Source organism: Paroedura picta, chromosome 2 (genome assembly GCF_049243985.1).
Source record: "Paroedura picta isolate Pp20150507F chromosome 2, Ppicta_v3.0, whole genome shotgun sequence".
NCBI lineage: Eukaryota > Metazoa > Chordata > Lepidosauria > Squamata > Gekkonidae > Paroedura > Paroedura picta.
Genome location: NC_135370.1, coordinates 58,494,671 through 58,515,539, shown reverse-complemented (window position 1 = coordinate 58,515,539; position 20,869 = coordinate 58,494,671). Strand labels below are relative to the sequence as shown.

The window sequence follows — 20,869 nt, the reverse complement described above, 5'->3', positions numbered from 1 at the left end:
AATGACCACTGCATAAGCAATGGCCCTTATAGCAAAATTAATGGAAGAGCAGAAGGCATTATTTGCTGTTTAGACAGTCTGATGGCTTCAGTAAGGAAGCTTGGTGTAGTGGTTAGTAGCGCCAACTTCTAACCTCGAGAGCTGGGTTTGATTCCCTGCTCCTCCTCCACATGCAGCCAGCTGGGTGACCTTGGGCTCGCCACAGTACTGATAAAGCTGATCTGACTGAGCAGTAATATCAGGGCTCCCTCAGCCTCACTTTCCTCACAGGGTGTCTGTTGTGGGGAGAGGAAAGAGAAGGCGGTTGTAAGCTGGTTTGAGACTCCTTCTGGTAGAGAAAAGTGGCATATAAGAACCAACTCTAACTTTTTTTTCTAGTCAGGAAGAAATTCAAAAAAGTGAGATACTTTCTGCCACAAAAATAGCTGATAAGCTCCCATGATAGTTTGGAAGTGGGAAATTCTAAAGGCCCCACCGCATCCAGTTTTCTCCCTTTCTTGTCCGTGGGCGTGGAATGAAAGGCTGGACAAGTTCTGTTCTGAAGATCATCAGTCACCAAGGTGAAGGCAGTGGGTGGGTGGACAGGAATGTGGCATCTTCCTACTTGCTCTTATACACATGTTCTCTGTGCCTAGAAGTGGTGTGTGCAGAGGATATAAATGTCTTTGCATGTAAATGTCTTTGAAGCCCTCCAATATAGGGGAGGCAATAAACTGGGAGTCTCAAAATACCATAACTGATCTTGTCCTTGGGCTTCTGTTCCATTGTGGTGATGTCATTTTCCAAGGTTTGGCCCACTCTGGACATCAGTTCAGCTTACAGTCTGAGATCTTCATTAGGTAAAATGGAGATAGGGTTACCAACCTGTTTGTCTAGTGATAAATCTCATGGAATCTCTGAAATATGATCCTAATCAGCCTTCCATCCTTATAAAAAAAATCAAGGGTGGGAACAGTCATACATAGTCTCAATGGAACCGGCAGCAATGTGGAGGGAGGACTCCTCTGCTAAGAATGATATTCGTCCTGGTTGAAACTGGGAGCCATACATTTTGAGGATAGGCAGGAGACAAACAGTACAGGTATGGCTGCCATGGGAATGGAGGATAAGGGTTGATGCCAGATTGTTGGCTCCAATGGATCCATCTTAACCAGTATTTAGGTAGCAGCTGAGAACCCAGAGGAAGCGCAGTATTCGACATAGATTGGATTGATGAGGCAGAGTGCTCCAAAGGGACTGAGTGTTTCAGCAGGCTGGGTGGTTACTGGGTCCAACTTGGGTGGTCCTTGGGTTCAGGATAAAGACTTGTTTTGACTTGCATAGGCTTTTCTTGGCTGGAGGTTGTGACATGCGTCTTTGATTAGACAGAACCAGAGATGGCTGCGGATCAGGAGGCGTTTGGTGGGGTCACCTTGGGACCAAGGTTTATCAGTGGAGGTCAGAGCCTTTTCCCCAAAGGGCTCCTTTTAAACAAAAAGCCCAGTCACTTCCATGCTTGGGAGGGGGGGGGGTTAACTGCTGGCAAATGTGACAGGACACCACATTATGTTCTTCTCCAAGACAGAGAAAGCAAAGGCTGTACTCATAAGAGTATGGCATTTTAGTACCATATTTAGGCATTTCTTGAATATAAGGCCTTTTGTACCACCTCATGAGGCTAGAAGTAATGCCTGTATAAAGGAAGCTAGACCGTCTAAATTTTAGAGAGACTTCCCAGAGCCTAAATTTTAGAGATGAGCAGGCTATAAAACAAATAAATGATTACCCAGAACAAACAGGCTAATCCTCTTTCTCTTTCTTCTAGATTGCTTTTCAAATGAATCTTTTTCAACAGCAGGTCAGGTGCAAATGAAGAAGTGGGCACTCCCTCCCTTGGACCATGTGACCATTCTTTGGGCAGAAAAAGGATGTATCAAGGGTGAGAAGGAATGCTCTATAGAGAACTTTTTAAAGCTCAGGAATATACCTTTCCACAGTAGGCCTGTTTGGAAGCAGTACCAATGGGGGACTGCACAGAAGACTAAAGATGAACCTTGGAATTGTAGCTATGTGAACAAAGTAATGTGTAAACTCTAATTCTGAGTGTCCAGCCAAATTCAAGTTTCCAAGAGATGGAAGTTATGACAGATGTTCAAGGCAAGCAGCACTAGTCCCAATATAGTCTCAGTCTCACAGTAGTAACACTAAAACATTAGAGCTGCTTCTGTTGGCCTTCTTTGAAAACTTACAACTTTATCTTTCTGTCTGTCTGTCTCTCTCCCTCCCATCTCTCTGAAAAAGTTTAAATTACACTTTTTAGATTTCTTGCACATACTCTAATGTAGAAAATAGCTTTCAAAGTCTCTCCTGAAAGGGACTTGTGACTTGTATTTTAATATATTTTGTAGGCAAACATTTAAGTTTCTGATAAACTGTATATTGGTGGTTCTGCTAAACCAAGATAGTTTAATAATAAAAACGACTCTGATGAGGCAGCTCCTGAGAAAACCTTCACTTGGTCCATCTGTTCTGAGCACTGATTATGTCTAGATTACTGTAATGCACCCTATATGACACAATTCACACAAACCATGCTTTGGCATTCATTATTGGTAATTCTCAGGCTTGTGTGATCTTACTCCTTCCTTGCCAGCTTAAAAATCAATCACTTCTGCTTTTGCAGGTCACTCTAGTTTTGTCATTATGCCCAAAACTAAAATTACTGTCTGTAATCTTCCCCCCTCCCCCAAACCAATATTCCCAACTACTATGTAATCCTTGTTAGGAAGTAAAAACAAAACCAAATTTTGATGTTAAAACAACCCATGATTTTTCATGAAAGCAGAAGTGACAGATTTCAGAGTTGCAGAGTAAAACCTCTTCCCCCAGAAAAGAGACTATATGATTCAAAAGATTTCCAAGGGCTGATTCCCATACCAATGTTTGGCTCATGTCAATTGTGTCTGTGGTTCTACTTTTTGATATTGCTCAGAAACGACAGCTAATCCAGAACAGAGATACAAGGGGCCAGGAAAAAAAGAAAAGATTTTTATAATGAAACAGGTTTGGGATTTTAATGGAATAAGGTTGGAATTTTAGGCGTTTATTGTGTGCATTATTACATGGTTCTATTGCCTTAAAAAAAAAGCTAATCAACCTTCTATTTTCCATCTTTTCAATAGTGCTGCTTTACCAGCATTTTACCAGTCTAGAGTGGTCCATCTGGTCAATTCATCTCATTTCTTAAGCTCATTAGTTTAAAACTGTATTCTTAAAGAGGGATTTCTCCCTCACAAATACCAAGAACAAGAAATTATACACTGACAGTCATTACGATTGAATAGTTTTGTTACCATATATTCAGATTGTGTTTTGCGGGGGGAAATTTTTAGCAACAGAACGTTATGTATTATGTTATTGTGCTTAATGATTAGACGTTTCTGAACATAGGTTTGTTGTTTGTCTTCTATAGATATGAACTACCGGATATTTCAAGTATTTTTAGTTAGAGCATAAACATTTATTTTTTAGCCTTTAACTTCTCTTTGTTGTGACTTTGCCTGACTACTCCCTGCTGCAGTTATTCTGGTTCTATCTGGAGTGGACAAGAGATCCCACCACTATCCAATCTTTCTTTCTAGTTTTTTTTCCCCCACTGTAGACAAAATATGACAGCTGGGTGCAGTGGGAGCAGAGATAAGCAAGGAACCCTTTGTGAAAAGAAACAAATCCAAAACAGTGTATTCTTAACACGACTCATGCTGAGAAGGCAGACGTGTAAACTAGCCCTTGTTTTTGCAGAGGGAAGGCAAATGACAGGCAACTGGAAAGCGGGAGAAATAGAGGTCAAAAAGTTCTCCTACCATATGTTCTTGCTCCAAGGCCCACATGTGATGCAGCATTGCAGGTGGCAAATATGAAATGTTGCTGGCACTGCTCTCGACTTAAAACATTTCCCTGCTACTTATTACATTTGGCTAAATGAAGTATGCTAACCAGGAAATGACGCTCCTGGGAAAGTTTCCACTTCCCATGTAAAGTATACCTTAAATTCCTACTTCAGAATGACTACTGGAAATATACTACACATGGTGGTAAGAACTAGCAGGAGTAAACTTTTTTCACGGCATAAATATTATAATTAAACCAATTACTTTTGAAAAACTCAACTTACAGCATTTCCATATTAACTGGTTGCACCATCAGTAAATAGGCAAGGCGACAGTATACAGCCATGCCAAACTCCTTTCTCAATTTTGAACCAATCAGTGATTCCATGCCCGGTTCTCACTGTTGCTTCTTGACCTGCATATAAGTTTCTCAAGAGACAGATTGAAGGCTGTATCCTGAAGATGAAACTGAAATACTTTGGCCACCTCATGAGATGGAAGGACTCCCTGGAGAAGAGCCTAATGCTGGGAGCGATCGAGGGCAAAAGAAGAAGGGGACGACAGAGAATGAGGTGGCTGGATGGGGTCACTGAAGCAGTTGGTGCAAACTTAAATGGACTTCGAGGAATGGTAGAGGCCATGGGGTCGCGATGGGTCGGACACGACTTCACACCTAACAACAACACCATCAGTAACCTATGACCTACCACCGAACATCAAGAAACAACAGGATAAAGTAACAAGCAATGCATCCAGGGTCTAGCACTGATGTGCTGAGCTGGCCACACAAGTGGTGAAAGATGCTAGTTCCAATTAGCATCCTGCTGCTCATGCATCTGCTGCTTACACAACCAATACTAGAACTCTACAGCACTGGTTATATCTGCTTTGGTCAGTGCACATTTAAGCACCATTAACAGCAGCATCTGTCCAAGAAAGTGGTACATCCTTACAGCTGCACCTAGCAGGAACTCTGAGATGGATACATGATGCCAATTTTGTGCTTCAGCACTTTATGCACACACACTGACCACTGGCATGTTGTGGTTTGTGGGGAGTTTTTTTGCACTTTTTACGTTTTAAATTTAGATTTGTACACTGCCGGGAGCCATAAATATCTGAATTAATAAGTATACTAAGCCCTCTTTGGTTACTATTATTTGCTACCTTCATTTATCCAGAAATCCACAGAGAATGAGTCTATGGTTCCTCACGTCTCTCTTAGACCCACCTATTGGTTTTCTACACTGTGTATTTGTATCCAGGTATCAAAAGAAAAGGTAGAGCTTTCTTAATTTCTGAGTTCTGCTAAATATTTCAGCTGGCAGAACGGCATATACAAAGCCTTATCACCACACAGGAAAATATCATAAGACACAAAGCAGTACAAGTACAAGATAAAGCTGGCCAAGTGCAATAGGATTACTTAGAATTAAAATCACTGTTACATGAATACAACAAATGTTTATTTTGCATTGTAGTGGTGAAAACACAAATTTCAAAGTAAAATGGCTGGCTATGGAAAATAGTTAACTATTACCATGATTAATCTTTTCAATATTTTCATGGTTTTCATTGTGCAGATTGTGTACACAGAAATGGGTGATTAATTACTAAGCAGGTGTATCCATCCAATTTCAATAAAATGCTTAGTTATATCCATAATTAGTAGGATGGCCACAAACTTGAAAAACTCAAGTTTGCGTATGAAAACCCACAGGCACAGTTTGAAGACCCCTCGGAGGAGAAGGAGGACACTATGGGGGAAAGTTCAAAACTAGGCATGGAGAGCTTGACATGAAAATCACTCTGAATAACTCCTTCAGACCCGAAATGATCCCCCAAGGCAGGTTGGGTGCCAGCAATCAGGCTAACATACATAGATAACCCTCAGTGGAGAAGCGAGTTGGGGGGGGGTGTTCAAATAGAGAGCTGGGAGTAAAGGGAAGTCACCCCCAGTAATTCAGGAGCAATTACCCCAAGGCAGGCTAGTGCAGGCTTATGCACACAGATCACCACACAAGGAGAAGCCGGTCAGGGGGTTTCCCAATGGGGAACTAGGGAAGTCACCCCAATAATCTGGAACAAGTCTCCGAAGGCAGGCTGGGTCTAGGGAGGCACGCTGACACAGATAGATAACCCCCCAAGGAGAAGAAGTTCAGTAGGGTGGTTTTAAATGGAGAATAGAATTCAGCACAAGTTCTGATGAATCACATCCATCTCTACTACTTAGCATGATTTCTCAGATGATCAGCTTCAGTTTAGAGGCCAGTATTAGGACTGGTAACATTTTCCCATGGCTCTCTCACACCCCTCAGAAAAGGATAAGTGATTCTTCTTATCTAATATTAGAATAGCATCACTGGTGAAATAGTCCAATTTATTATTTTGTTTATAATTTTTAACAAAACATTTAGATTTGAAGCCTGAATGGAGACAGGACAATTTAAAATACAAAAGAGATCATTGCCAAAACTTACCATTGTTCCGTCACTCTTAGTTTGCGCAACTTCCTGCTGTAGCCGAGCCACAGACAGCTTCTCCCTGTGGAAAGAAAAGAGCATGAATAGCAGTTCATATTTCACTGGCAGGGAAAATGCAATGCTTATGTGTCACTGTGGCATTCTCGCACATCACTGCAAGTAACCTCCTTGACAGGCTTCAATTTTTCAACAGTATATTCTAATATACACTTAAAAGAACTCATATGCTATTATTGAACTTCTTGACAGGGAATCCGTTTAATCTAAGCAGCATTTATTTCTGTAAAATACAAAGGAAATTGGTCTATGACTACGGCTATGTATGAATAGCTTAAAACTGTCCCATTATTGCATATACTGTTTAGTTCATTGTCTATAATCCTGAGTTTCATAGTATTTTGCAATAACTTGTTTCGTTTCACTATATTAGGACAAGTGAGTTTACCAGCAAACAGGAACTTTTACCAATAAAAGTCAGCCCCAATATTTCAATATTGATAATGCAAATTTTAAAAGAAGTCAAAGAAAGGGTACCCCCCCCCTTTCTAGGCTCATCTGTTAAGACATTGGTTCCGTTGTGCTTGCAAAAGTCCCCCCACCCACTTGATTTTCTTCTGCTGAGATTCTCTGGTTTTACACTAGTTCTGTTTGGCTTGCCACATTGACTTGTGGTTCTGCTGGGTTTCCTGGGTTCTGCTTTGGCTCTGTTGGGCTTGTATTGGTTCTTGGCATGAAAGACACTGACCACTGGTTATTGCATGCATATCTCTTCATTTTTGTCCTGGAAGAAAAAAGTCTATTTATCCCCCGTTTCGAAACAATGGAGAATGTATGGGATAACTTTTTTAGAGGCCTACAGAATTGAAACCCCTAAGTCAATCTTCTTCAAACTTGGGAGTTCTTCTGTGGACAGGCACCAACTGCTCTACCACAATTTTAGCACCTCTAACCAAAAAAAGCATCCCCCACGAGCCCCAGGTATGTTCCCCATAGGCTGTAATGGAGAAAAATAATATGTGTCATCCAAAATCCCTAAGAATAAAGGCATCAACACACTTGGCTTTGTTTTTAAAATGGAAATATAGCCAACAGACCCAATCATGAGCTAGAATTTCTCAGAAAGATTCAGCAATGCTGACAATACAAATTCCCTAGATATTATATTCTTTGCCAACAAGCCCCACTGAGAAAGGCTAGATCAAGTACAAGCAAGAAGACTGTGCCAACACTGCTCTTTTGTGAATCAGTCTGTCAGGAAGGGTGGTATGTAAAAGCCTGCAGAAAGGGGTATAGAAAAGCCTGCTGTATAGAGATTTATGAGAATCCACAGGATGCCCCAAGATTGATAGCCATTGTGTTTGCAGACAGCAAACTAGACTCTACTTTCCCACAGTAGGTAGAAACTGGATGTATAAATTTGCTCCCACTTTCTTCCCTATCCACAATGTGATTACAATTTCCACTGAATGCTAAAGGGGATTTCCAATAAATTATGGAAACAGTAAGCACAACACTTTATTCTCTTCTGCACAGCACTATAGATCTTACTATGATATTTGTGCCTTCTGATTTTTTTCAGCCTTACTTCTTGCTTTTGGAACACAGTTGTATCATATTTGATTACTGTTGATCTGAGCACTTCATAGGGGTAAAGGCTATGTACAAACAGATCAGTTGCTGAATTTGTCTAGAAAACTTATGCTTCTTTCTTATGCCAACTACCTGGAAATAAGTCTGTCCATAAGAAGTTTTCAAAATTCTACAGCCGCCCCCTGTAGAAAAAAGACCCATGATAATGCAAGTATTTAATTTGGTTTGCAAGTTAGCTTGCTTGTTAATATTTCACCATATTTTGCCATATTTTGCCAACTCGTAAATTTATTTGGCCTTTTTAATGACACTTTTCTTAAGATGTTAGCATTTCCAGAGTCTTTGAGAATCCTATTTGAGTTTACCAAATGGCAAAACTACTAAACCCTGTTTTACAAATTCAGTCTATCAAATGTATAAGTTCTGCCTTGAATAAGGTGACCAGATTGTCCAACCTTTGAAGGGACATCTGGGGGTACCTGGCAAATTTTACTTACGTTGAAATTTTAAAAATATATATTACAATACTATTTTTGCGTTCTATGCATTCTATAACACTTTTTGTTGCTCCATATAGACCAAATTTTTAATCAAGAACCCCCCCGATCAATGGTGTCCCGCTTTACCAATGTTAAAATCTGGTCACCTTAGCCTTGAAACAAAATAATAGAAGCACAGTGTCAACTGAGAAATATTTCCAGAACCAAGCAGAAAGTAGCTGTTTATCGAAGAAGTAAATTAGAAAGGTAATCAACATTATACTTGGTAGGACAATACAAAGTACTACAGTTTCTTTCCTTTTGCTTATTTATCTGTAAATAAAAAAAATATGCTTTCATTTTTGTTTATGAGGAAGATGTAAGGACTCTTTGGCTGTCCTTATTTAGTCCTACATAGGAATAGAACGCTAGCTAAATATTTCCAGAGTCTTTGAGAATCCTATTTGAGTTTATCAAAGACAGACAAAAATGGTCTTTAAAATCCATCAAGGACTTTTCAATTTGATTAGTAATACAAAGCCCTGAGCGAACAAGCAAAATAAAGTGTACGATTTAGAGCAGAACGAACAGTGCATTCCTAACAGAAGTAACATCCTTCTGAACCCAGCTCTGAAGAGTTACATGCCAATACAGGTAACAAAACGCAGACTTAATGGGAAATTATGAATTATAATTATGTTAAAATACGTATAATGAAGTCTAAACTGAAAACCATATTTAAGATTTTGACCAAAGAAGTTGACAAGATAGTTTGGCTCAAGTACAAGAGTTGTGTCCAGGAGCACCTTGTTAAAGGGAACTCTGACTCCAGAAAGTATGTATCATGACTACCCCCCTGACACTGGCTCATATGGAAGTTTCCTATGCCTTGTAATCCTTACATCTTTGCCCAGAAGCAAACAAGCAGGAGTAAATTGTGTACCATATCTGGAGGAAGGAGCTGATGGATGCAGGTCTTTTCTTTATTCCCCATCTCCCCAGCAGTTTTATAACACTGGAAAAGCTGATTCCCGGAGCAATAGGATAAAGTGAACTAATATTCACATGGATTGGGGGGCAGGGGTTGCACTGAAGATTAGGAAGAAGTCAATAATCCTTTTTACCTGATCAGTCAGCAATTTCAATCACTTTTCTGCCCTCGGAGAATATACCTCTACATTTGTCTATGTAGGTTCTAGGAATCAACTTTCCTGAAATCAGAAAAGACAGCTAGGAGGAGGGGAATGAAAGAAAGATCAGTGAACCCTGTACATATGGACTGTTAGATCCAACTAATGAGTAGGAGTGTTTAAATAAGTTCTGTTGCACTGGTCCTTCATTTACTTCTGCACACATTGGATAATACATTTTCAATTTACTTTAGAAGTAGATTTTCCTGTTTTGCACTGGAAAATCCAGCTGCAAAACCAGAATGTCCAAGACCAACAAAGTTTTATTCAAGGTATGTGTGAGGAAGTGTGTGTGCACACAAAAGTTTCCCAGGAGTAAAAAGACACCAGACTTTGTTCAGATAAGTAGCAGTGAGTCACAAAAGGTCATCTCCTGTCACAAATTTTGTTAGTCTTTAGACTCCTGGGCTCTTTTTTTTTTTTTTTTTTGCACACTGAAGTGTTTTTTTCCCGCCACCAAGGAGTTTTTATTTTCTTTGGAAAAGTAAATTTTAAAAATGGATGCCCATGTTTAAAACATTAGCTTTTAAAAAATAAAAAAATTAAAACTCCTGTGTATGAAAAAAATTGAGACACAACACTAGGCTTGAATTCACAAAACTAAGATCTCTAGATAAGCTTACTGACTGGATCACCTCAGACATGCAATTTTAAGCCTGTAGGTCAGTGGTTCTCAACCTTGGGGTCAGGACCCCATTTGGGGTCGCCTGGCCCCTTCCCTGGCCCGCAGCCACAGTGTAAAAAGAACTGTGGCTGGCCCAAGGTCTCCCAACTGGCTGCAGGTGGTGGAGTGGAAAGTCAAACCCAGTTCCCCAAATTAATGACTGACCACCGCTCTTAACCGCTACCCCAAGCAACGATCATACTGAAAAAAGAAAATATTTTCTGACAATGAATTTCTAAATGAACTCAGTCTAGAAATAGTAACCACTTAGACATCACTTCAAATCAAACATCTTTTCAAATTACTGTTTTAAAACAAATATTGACTTGGATCCAGTGAGCTACTAGGGGAAGAAGCACAGATTCTTGCATTCTCCCCTTCTCAGCAGTCCTTTTAAAATCTACTGAAAGAGGAGTCCTGGAATTGCAAGACACAAGCAGTCCCACAGTCAAACATAAGGCCCATAGGACAGCCTGCAGAAGCTGCCTCTGTTCGAATTTCATTTTATATACAAATTGCAAACAGGAACACTAAGCAATCAAAAAGTGTCCCCCCACACATACACAAATTTGAAAATAGCCACCATCCCTGTCACTCATCAGTCATATTTGTCCTAAAAAGCCCAATACAATAAAATAATGTAAATAGATGCTTAAATCCTAATCTGAAGGAGGCAAACTTGTCTTTTTATTCCAACATTACCATTACTCCCTGAAGTTGATGTTCACCAGGTCCTTACTGAAATATGGCCTGGTAATCAAGTCCATATCCCAAGACGTTTATCATACATGTTCTCATCTCCAATCCATTCACCCAAGAGATCCATAAGGAAAAAATAATTTGGTTATCTGAAGTCTTCTGAAGTGGAGGAGGGGTATGGCAGAAGATGTCAATGTTCCTGGATCGCCTGTTTTGTATCCATTCCCTACTCCCAAAACTGAAAAAGTTCATAATCTGTATTACTTTTACAGAGTCTCACACTACTACTTGGGAAATGTAGTTCAACTGAGTCCATGACTGTTGGTTAATGATAAACGTTACTAACTGTACAGGTGTGAAAGCAGCACATACCCATGGGGGTGGAAAGGGTTGAAAAGTTGCAGCAAAATTATGGCAATCCCTTATGGGGTTTTCAAGTCAAGAGATGTTCAGAAATGGTTTACTTTTGCCTCTCTCCATGTAGCACTCTGGACTTCCTTGGTGATCTCCAACTGAAGGACTAACAAGGGCCAACTATGCTTAGCTTCCAATATCTGACAAGATCAGGCCAGCCTCGGCCCTCCAGGTCAGGGCATGCATGTTTCCATAAAGGTAGCTAATTTATACTGGCATATATCCTGCTATGGTAACAATTCTGGGGCATATGTAATCCAAGCAAGCCAGTAATTGTGAGCATTCATTAACAGTGCCTACTAGACCAGACGTTAAACGCAACTTCTTATTTCACATATGCAAAACAACTAGAAATCCTGTTTGTTTTCAACAAATAATCAAGGTGATCAAACTAAGTTTTTGACTCAGCATAAAATCAGCACTGCAAGCAAGGCACATTCAAATGCTGATTACTATTTTGCATAAATCATATTTTCCCTTCTTCTGCATTAATAATTCAGGTGCCAATAAGTGAGACAAAGATAGGGGATTTGGAGTAAAATGCAGTATGTTTTATACTGCAGAATTTACAATCTGTAGCCAAGGAAAACTAGAGCTGAATAGATTTAAATTGTCTCAAAACAACCACCTAAAAGTCATAGTTCAGTGAAGTCCTTTGATCAATGAAGGAGGATTTTAGTGATGAAGGAATTTAGACTGGACTGGGCTTTAACTAGAATAGAGCAAACAATGGAAGGAGTTGGTAAGCTTGGAGATGCAGTGTAGGTGCAAAGGTTGTAAAAGAACTAGTAGATCTAAAAAGGAAAGTGTTGGGAAATTATGGAAAATTATAGATTTGTTCCCTGGATATCTGATAGGTCAAAAATCTGGCCCTCGTTGAGGCTATCAACCTTGATCTACACTACGTCTAGTATTAACAATGCCCTTGGTGTCCCAAACATTTAAAGTTCTTTCCTGCTTAAGAACCTAGAATTTGCTTCATCCATGATACAGATAAGAAGTTATTATAAATAGCTTGAGTTATGTGTCCAACCTTTCTCTATCAGAAATTCATCCTGTAATTCAGAATGTGTTTTGACAGGTGCTGTTATTAGAAGACTATTTTGAATATGTCTCTTAATAAATATGTTCAAAATGTTTTATAGATAATACAATATCAAGCATTTTAGTGTCTCTTGTTAATTCAGAGGTCTCAGATAATGGCAGCACATAAGCTTACTGCGTGGTAAAATGACACCTGGCTTGTCATCGTGGCTCCAGGTAGCTCTGGGCATGCACACTCAAGCAGAGAAGGGCACAGAGGCAGCTTCAGCCTGCCAATCAGACCCAGTGGGCAACAGAGCCTTCACCTGAGAACAGCTCACCACCCGTTCCATAATAATTCCTTCTCACCATGCTGCAAAATGCCACACAATATTTTTGTCATCCGCAGTGTGTAACAAATTAGTCTCTCAAGGTGCCTTCCCACTTACTCAGTTACACCAATTATGAAGTATAAAAATAGGTATAGACAAAAGGAAGATGCCAAGCCTGTCGCAGCCATGGCTTCAATATCTTTTAACCATAAAAGAGGATTGTATCTATAATTTAAAAAAAGAACTGGATAAATTCACGTGGGTAGCCATGTTGGTCTGAAGTAGCACAACAAAAATAGAGTCCACTTGCACCTTTAAGACAACAAAGATTTATTCAAGGCGTGAGAATTCAAGTGTATGCACTCTTCCTCAGACTAAACGCAACAATGATCATAAGCATACTTAAGCCTTATATCTGCATGCTTATGATCATTGTTGCATTTAGTCTGAGGAGGAGTCCTTGCACTCGAAAGCTCACGCCTTGAATAAATCTTTGTTGGTCTTAAAGGTGCAAGTGGACTCTATTTTTGTTTGGATAAATGATGCTCACAAAATGGCTACATAAATAAATGAAAATAGTGTTTTACTCTCTTTTTTTCTCTCCCCCCCCCCAATCGAAATTCTCTTTACAGCCCAAATTTATCTAGGACCTAGTATTTTTTTTTTTGGGGGGGGGTTGTGCATAATTTGATGGGAAGCACCAAGAAATCCATGCATTTGTCTAATGCTAATTCTAACTTAAAAGAACTCTCTATATAGCCATTCGAAACACACAATCTTCAGCAGATGTTTGTGTGCATATATTGTGGTGCAAGCAGGGATTTCCCCCCTTTAATTTACAAGATCTGGCTAGAATTGGCTCTGGGAAATATAGTTTTAAAAAATTCATTCATTCTTCACAAGTTTAAGTAACTGTCTTTGTTGAATATGATATTTCTCCAATGTGAATCAGTGTGAAGCTAACACTGATTTAATACCCTCCACAAAGGATTCTTAAACTCTACAACTCAGTATGGCAATGGAAAATGTCGCTTGTAGATAAACAATTATTGCTATTCTACACTAGGAAAGAATACCAATGGTACTAGGACAGGGGTGACAGGGGTTCATGGGAATTGTAGCTCATGGATATCTGGAGAGCCACAGTCTGGCTACCCCTGTACTAGGAAATCAACATTTATGTGCATGTAAGAAGAAAACAGAAACTAGTACTCCACTGGCGAAATCCAGTTCACAGACAACCAGCAGCTGGCTCACTGTTTAATCATATCCCCCCCCCAACCCTTTAAAGCTAGTATCCTTCAAAAATAGCTTTATGAAAGATCAGAAACTTGCAGTACTATACATATTCCTTTCCATTCAAAGACAGGCAGTCTACTGCTCTGAGACTTTCAGCATTGCCCAGCCATAAATACACTGGCCATGTGTATTTCTTCTTCCCTTCTGTGTCCTTCCTAGAATGTCCCTGTGGCCAGTCCACCTAATGATATGCAGTGATCAACAAATGGTAAATCTTAATACAAACTCAGTATTGTACTTGCTGTATGAAGTCTTTGTCACCCCATTGCCAGCTAAGACCCAAGTAAGGATGTGCACCTCGGGGAGGGGGTGAATCAGTATTTTCCATACTGTGACATCAGGAAGCAAAAAATATCAATATTCCCAGTTATCCAAGTTCCAAATACCAGTATAGTATTCAGATCCATTGGGGGTGGGGGTGGATTCATATATTATTCAGTTCCCTTATTCCCTTTGCAGAATCTTTCCAGGAGGCAGGAGGAACTGTGTTGTTGTTATTGTTGTTTTTAAGATAATGTACCAAAACTGCAGCAGAGCTGTTGTTAACCAGTCCACTTAATAGTCTCCAAGTTTCCAGTACATTGTTTTATGGTTGGTGGTAGATTCCATTAATTTCAGCATGATGAAAAAATTCATATCTGTACACTAGATCATGATTTACATTATTTTTCTACAAAGGTAATATAATTATTTTACAATGTTATCTATTTTGACCCTTTCAAAAACAAGATCAATCTAGATAAAAGCCATCTTTCCCTCTTAATAAAGCAGTAAGAGGGGTTGGGGTGGGCCGAGTCCGTGATCAATTGGCTTCTCCACATGTCAGTCTGCCCCTCGCGCCCCTATCGGACAGCCACCCCAAACTCACCCTTGCACTCATCATTGGCGCAGAGCACCACCTCCCCCAGCCATCGCCCCGAATGCATAGCCGCCTCCCCCGCCGCCGCCCCCCCATGTCCTGGCTCCCTCGAGGTGCCTCCCTGCACAGCGAAATGACCCCACCTTCCTCTGGGGATTGCCCTGAGATCGCCACCGCTGCTCCCTCCGGCCGCACCCATGCCCTCCTCGCCGCCCCGGCATCCTACTCCCACCCTTGGACCCACTGTTGCCGCAGAGCCCTGACGCCCCCAGCCACCGGCCCAAATGCACTACCGCCTGCGCACCCACACCCCCCGCAGCCCCTCCTCATGATCCCGCTCCCTCCAGCCGCCTCCACACCGGCAGCAAAGGCCCCACCTTTGTCTGGGGTTCGCTCGTGGCTCCCTCCAGTCATGTCCCCACCCTCCTTGCCGCCCCAACAAGAGCAAGCAAAGCAACCACTGGCCAAAAGCATTTCAGCAAACAAAACTTGTAAGCCTCCAGTAAAACAATGCAGAAGCAGGAAATCCCAGCAGCAGCATTTTACAATTTGGCAAGCCTAAGACAACTACTGTCAAACCGGAGAATCTTCCAAACCAAACTGATTTGACAATACTGTTATAAATTTAACAAATTTCAAAGCAGATAATCTAGGGGGAACATAACAATCCAAGTCAATGTCAAACCAGACAATCCAACACAATCCACAAAACCCAAACAAACTTTCTTGAGCAAAACCCACAATGATGCCAGACAAATAAAGAACAGAACGTTAGCCAAATCAACCTGGCAAACCAATCCCAAGTCCTGGCAAAAAGATACTAACACAGATACATGATAAAATTTTTAAAAACCTGTCCTTGTAGACTTAAAATGTTTGTTACCAACATTCCCAGTTTTCCGGGACTTTTTGAAACATATTTCCTAATATCCCAGAAAAATCTAGATATCAACCAGATACCCAAACATATCTAGAAAATTGTTGGGGCTTTTTTTTTGGGGGGGGGGGAATATATACATTTGGACCAGAAATATCCAAACACTCATTTATTTATTTAAAATATATATATCACACTTTAATTTAACAAATTACAAGATTCAAAAAATAAAAAATGAATTTAAACTATCAAAATAACCAAACATCCCAAAATGCTAATAAACACAATAGCCAATCATTATCACAATTATTCTAAAGGGGAACAGAGACTGTTTTTGCATGCAGCCTGTTATGTCAGACCCAGGGGAACAAAATTCCCCGGTGCACACATTCGGCCCTGGAGTAGTACGTGCGTACGCATGCACAGCTCTGGCGTGGGAAGGGTCTGCTGCAGCAGCGGCAACAGCAGGGGGCAGAGGGGTCCCACCATACGATCGTGGGGGGGGGGGTTGTACAAACTCTCTGTTTGGCTATGCAGTACCACGAAATTGAACAGGGTGTTTCATGTTCCTGCAGGGACACCATAAGTGGGAGGAGGTACTGGGCCTCTTCCCTTGTGCATGAGCCTACTCTGGCCATAACTCTGCTGGCCACTGCAGCAAGATAGAGAATGCGGAAGAATCCACATTCCCTCACTGTGGCCCATCAAAGGCCCTGACGCGGGACAGGACCAGGAGGGGGCCTGGATAGCATCAGTGACATGTGTAAGCAGGGATTAGCCCTGCAGGCATGCAGGTGCTGGCCCACTTTTCCAGGCCCGTCTATAATCAGTGTGTTTTCCCAAACAAGTTTGTAAAAGAATTTGTGCAATTTAACAGAGATCAACATTAATCAAATAGGCAAAGAAAGAAATTCCAAAGTTTACAAACATCACATAGAAAGCCCTATGCCTGACCCTGGCTTTCATGAAAGTTTTTGGTAGAATTTCCATGAAATGTTCCCCATGTGAATCAATTTCAGTGAGTGAATTTCTTCGAATTAGGAAACAGCATTTTCCCAGGTGTTTCTTTCTATGCATAGAGGCATAAACTACATAAGCAGCAACTAGCACTGCAAGTACAGAAGCCAGCTTAGCTTAGTGGTTAAGAGCACGGCCTGTAATGTAAAGAACCAGATTTATTTAATTCTCCTTTCTTCCACATGCAGCCAGCATGGTGACGTTGGGCCAGCCCTGTTAGAGCTGTTCTGTCAGAGCTCTTTCAGCTTCACCTACCTCACAGGGTGTCTGCTGTAGGGAAAGGAAAGTAAGGCAATTGTATGCCACTTTGAGACTCCTTCAGCTAGTGAAAAGTAGGATCTAAAAAACAACACTGCCTCTTCTTCCAAATAACCAGGCAACGTTGCCTATTTATATATATGCAGCATCTATATAAAGGTCTTATGCAGACAAATTTCATATGTGTACAACTTGTACAATAATAGATTGTACACATATGAATGATGACTAAATGGAGGCTGGGGCCAGTGTAGCATTTAGTGCAACAGCTTCTGATCATGCAAAAAACGCTCCCATTAGCTCAGGTTACAAATAGTTTATATTACAAAGTACTATAAGTAAAGAAAGTTAGATAAACAGTTTTCAGATGCAGAAGCCTATGACATTTTGCTCTTAGCTAAGGCTCCTCCATTCTTTATTTGATTGGATTATTTAATGTATAGTCTGTATTTCTCCAAGGGACCCAAGACAGATTATAAGTATGATAAAACCTTTCAGTCAATCAGTAAGAGAATTTAAAAAAATATGATAACAATATGCAATCAGTGAGTGGATTACCAGATATGCTATCATTTGAATATAACAGCAAAGATTTCTAATACGATTCTAGCAGGACTGCAAAATAATAAGCCAGAATAATGCATGCAAACCTAACAGTTTAAGGCAATAAAACAACTAGTGTAGGAAAGACTTAATTGATAAAAGTCATTTTCTGAATAGGATCCAAAATTATCTGATGGCTTTTTATGCATACCTCTTCTCCACTCTGCTTTCTCGAGCAGCAGAGAGCAAGTGAGAAGGCAGTGGGGAGCAGGAAAAAGAGAGTATGCCAAACAGCTGATCTGTCATGATCAGCTCCTTGGCAAGCCCTTTAAATGCCTTCCCCCAGGCCTTCTCAGACAGCAAAACCCTTTGATTTACCTGAACCAAATTGCCCATCCCTGAGTTGAACCATTACACTGAAGTTTGCTGATTCTAACTGTCTGCAAGGTGGCACCTTCAGAAGCTTTTCCTCAAATGAATGAAGCTGTCATGGCAGAACATAGCAGAAGAGGTGGAATTGTGAGTATGTGAGTTCAATACGTCTGGGTACTCTGTAGATGATAGTCAGTACCTTGACTTGAACCCATTAACTGAGTGGTAAACAATGAAGAATCTGCAGAAGGGGAGTGATAACAGATTCTGCTTGGTACCAGATACAGCTTTATGTACTAGCTGTAGTTTCTGAGTTGTCTATAAGGACAAACTCATACACAACATTTGGAGTTAGTAATAGGCTAGATGAGTGTGAATAAACTGACAAATCAGATTGTCTCTGGGCAGAAAGACTCAGAGAAAGGCATAAGAGGGACTTCAGATTTTCTGTGGGGTTATACTCCCTTTGAAAAGCCAGATTCTCAACTTGGCTACTGACACAGCGGTTGCCTTAGAAAACCAGGTGGCTGCAGTGGTGTGGTGTGCTGTTCCCCAGCTTTGGCTGGTGCATCTGCTGTGCCTGTTCCTGAGTCAGGCATTTCTAGCCAGAGTGATCCATGCCTTAATTTAATTTTGACGGGATTGTGCTATACTTGGGGCTTCCCTTGAAGAGTGTTCGGAAGCTGAAACCAGTGCAGAATGCTACATCTAGATTGCCGGTTGGGACCACCTATTAGTGACATGTGACCTCGATACTATTGTAATTTCACTGGCTACCAGTGCATTAAAGTAATCTATCTTTTAGTTAACCATAGCAGGGAACCAAATGGCCAGGTCAGCAGGGTCAAGAGAAGAGGCCGTCTTCTGAGTAGATTTGATAGAATGCCTTAAAAAAAAAAACTGCATCAACTTGTTTCTCCAGCAATAAAGCTAGATAAGTATCGCTTCACTGAATTCCTGAAATTGTAAACTCTGAAACAAAACTGAAATAAAGCACTTCTTTTCTTTCTTGCACTTATCCTTTAAAATGCACTTGAAACAAAATGTATCTTTTACAGTCCTTTAAGCCTTTTTTCTCTTGCCATTCCACTGCCTTTTAAATTTCCCAGCATCTTAAGGTATATTCCTGTCTATTGAGTAATTACTAGCTGGAAGGGAGAGTGGAGAGAGATCAGGGAGGAGGAGGGCAGGTACACCATTGAATGAACTATCAATAGATAAATGCAGATAAGAACAGCAGGTTTATGCTGGTCTGTGCTCCCCTCCCTATATGCAGAAAGCTAAGATAGATGTCTCTAATAAATGAACATATCCCAGCATTCAGGTACTAAAACAAATCACAGTTAATAAGCCATGGACAAATGACGTTTTAGAATTATTGCAGTTTGTTACAGTAAATCAGAGTTTGATAAAACTGTGATTTATAAATTGTGGTTCATACTGATGTTTGAAGGTATCCAGATATAACTTGAAGCAACTTCTTCCCTAACCCTTCTAAAAATAGATTACAAAACTGAGGGCCTGTGTAGTCTACACTAGTCTAGGGCCCAGCAAACTAAGAACAAAGGGTGACAAAAGAGGTGACAAAAATGGAAGTGAGGCAGGAAATAATAAGGACTGGAAAGGAAAGGGTGAACTGTGATGAGTGGCTTTGTACACTCCATCAAGGACATCCTTTTAAAATACAAGTTTTATTATTAATAATTTTTTTACTTACACCCATATCAACGTTGTTTTTTAAAATACATTTTAGATCCCACTGTGCTAAAAGTAATATTAATTCACACCAATGCAAGTTTTGACTACAATATTAAAAGGATGTTCCTGACATCTTTAATCTACAAAAAGCAGTGGGCTGAACCCTTAATTATTATTAACTAAACCCATCACTGTTTTATTTATTATACATTTGCTTCATTTTTCATCACTCTTTGCTGATCCATTTTATCCTCACAACTATCCTGTGAGGTAGATTAGGCTAAGAATTTGTGACTGGTCCCAAAAACTCAGCCAGCTTTGATGGTGAAGTGGGGGAGGGGGGTTTGACCCTGGGTCTCCCAGATCCTAATTTGACACTCTAACCACTACGCAGCATATGGCAGCCAACGGAGGAAACCCAAGACTTGGCAAGAATTTGTAGGTTGACTTTTTATGTTTGTGATTCAAGCTCATTAGTTAGCAGCATGGATTGCCAGCCTTATATGGTACAAAAAGCAAACCACTGCTCAGCTCTATTGTTGCAAGATAAGAAATATAATGCACCCCATTTATATTTACTCAGCAAATAGGTGCTGCCAGAATTTTGCTTAGCAGATGGCAAATTCCCCACACTTAATCAGCTGAACTCTTGCCTTTACAGAACACATACCCACCTCATGGACTTTTCTCACAAGTATTTTGTTGCTGTTGATATTTTTGAAAAATGCACAAGGGAAAAAGTCTAAGTGTTATAACTAGTAGACTGTTATATTTAGGCAGGGTTTTAGTTTAGGAGTTTAGTTGTGACTGAGAGGCTCTGTGTCTGAGTCACTGTATCTGAGGGAGACTGAGAAGCACTTCCACACATATTGGTGTGCAGACCACTTGGCAGAATGTCACTTACGATCCACACCTTATAGGGTGAAAAGGGTGTGCCTGTTTCAGATCACTGCTTTAAATGGCAAACTAGCAGGATCAGCATGAGCAACAGAATTAGTGGTATGCAGAGACTAAACGGTCTAAAGCCATGTAACAGCAATGTCCTCTTCTAAAAGATTATAACTGTTCAGTTTCCCATTTGGATGCTAACTAAGAAGTAATGCCAGGGAGAATCCTAAAATTATGTGAATGCACTGATGGAGGAGCTAGCTTGGTATAGTACAGTGGTTCTCAACCTTCCTAATGCCGCAACCCTTTAATACA

At 40.5% G+C, this 20,869-nt stretch overlaps 1 protein-coding gene across 15 annotated transcripts in view; it reads right to left on the bottom strand.

Moving 5' to 3' along the window:
* NCKAP5 (NCK associated protein 5) overlaps positions 1-20,869 on the bottom strand; it is a 768,088-nt gene that overhangs the window by 435,812 nt on the left and 311,407 nt on the right. For all 15 annotated transcript variants that reach the window (XM_077320257.1, XM_077320242.1, XM_077320245.1 and 12 more), the window contains one exon: positions 6,350-6,413. In XM_077320257.1, the coding sequence (XP_077176372.1) occupies positions 6,350-6,413 (64 nt within the window). The remainder of the gene's footprint in view (positions 1-6,349; positions 6,414-20,869) is intronic.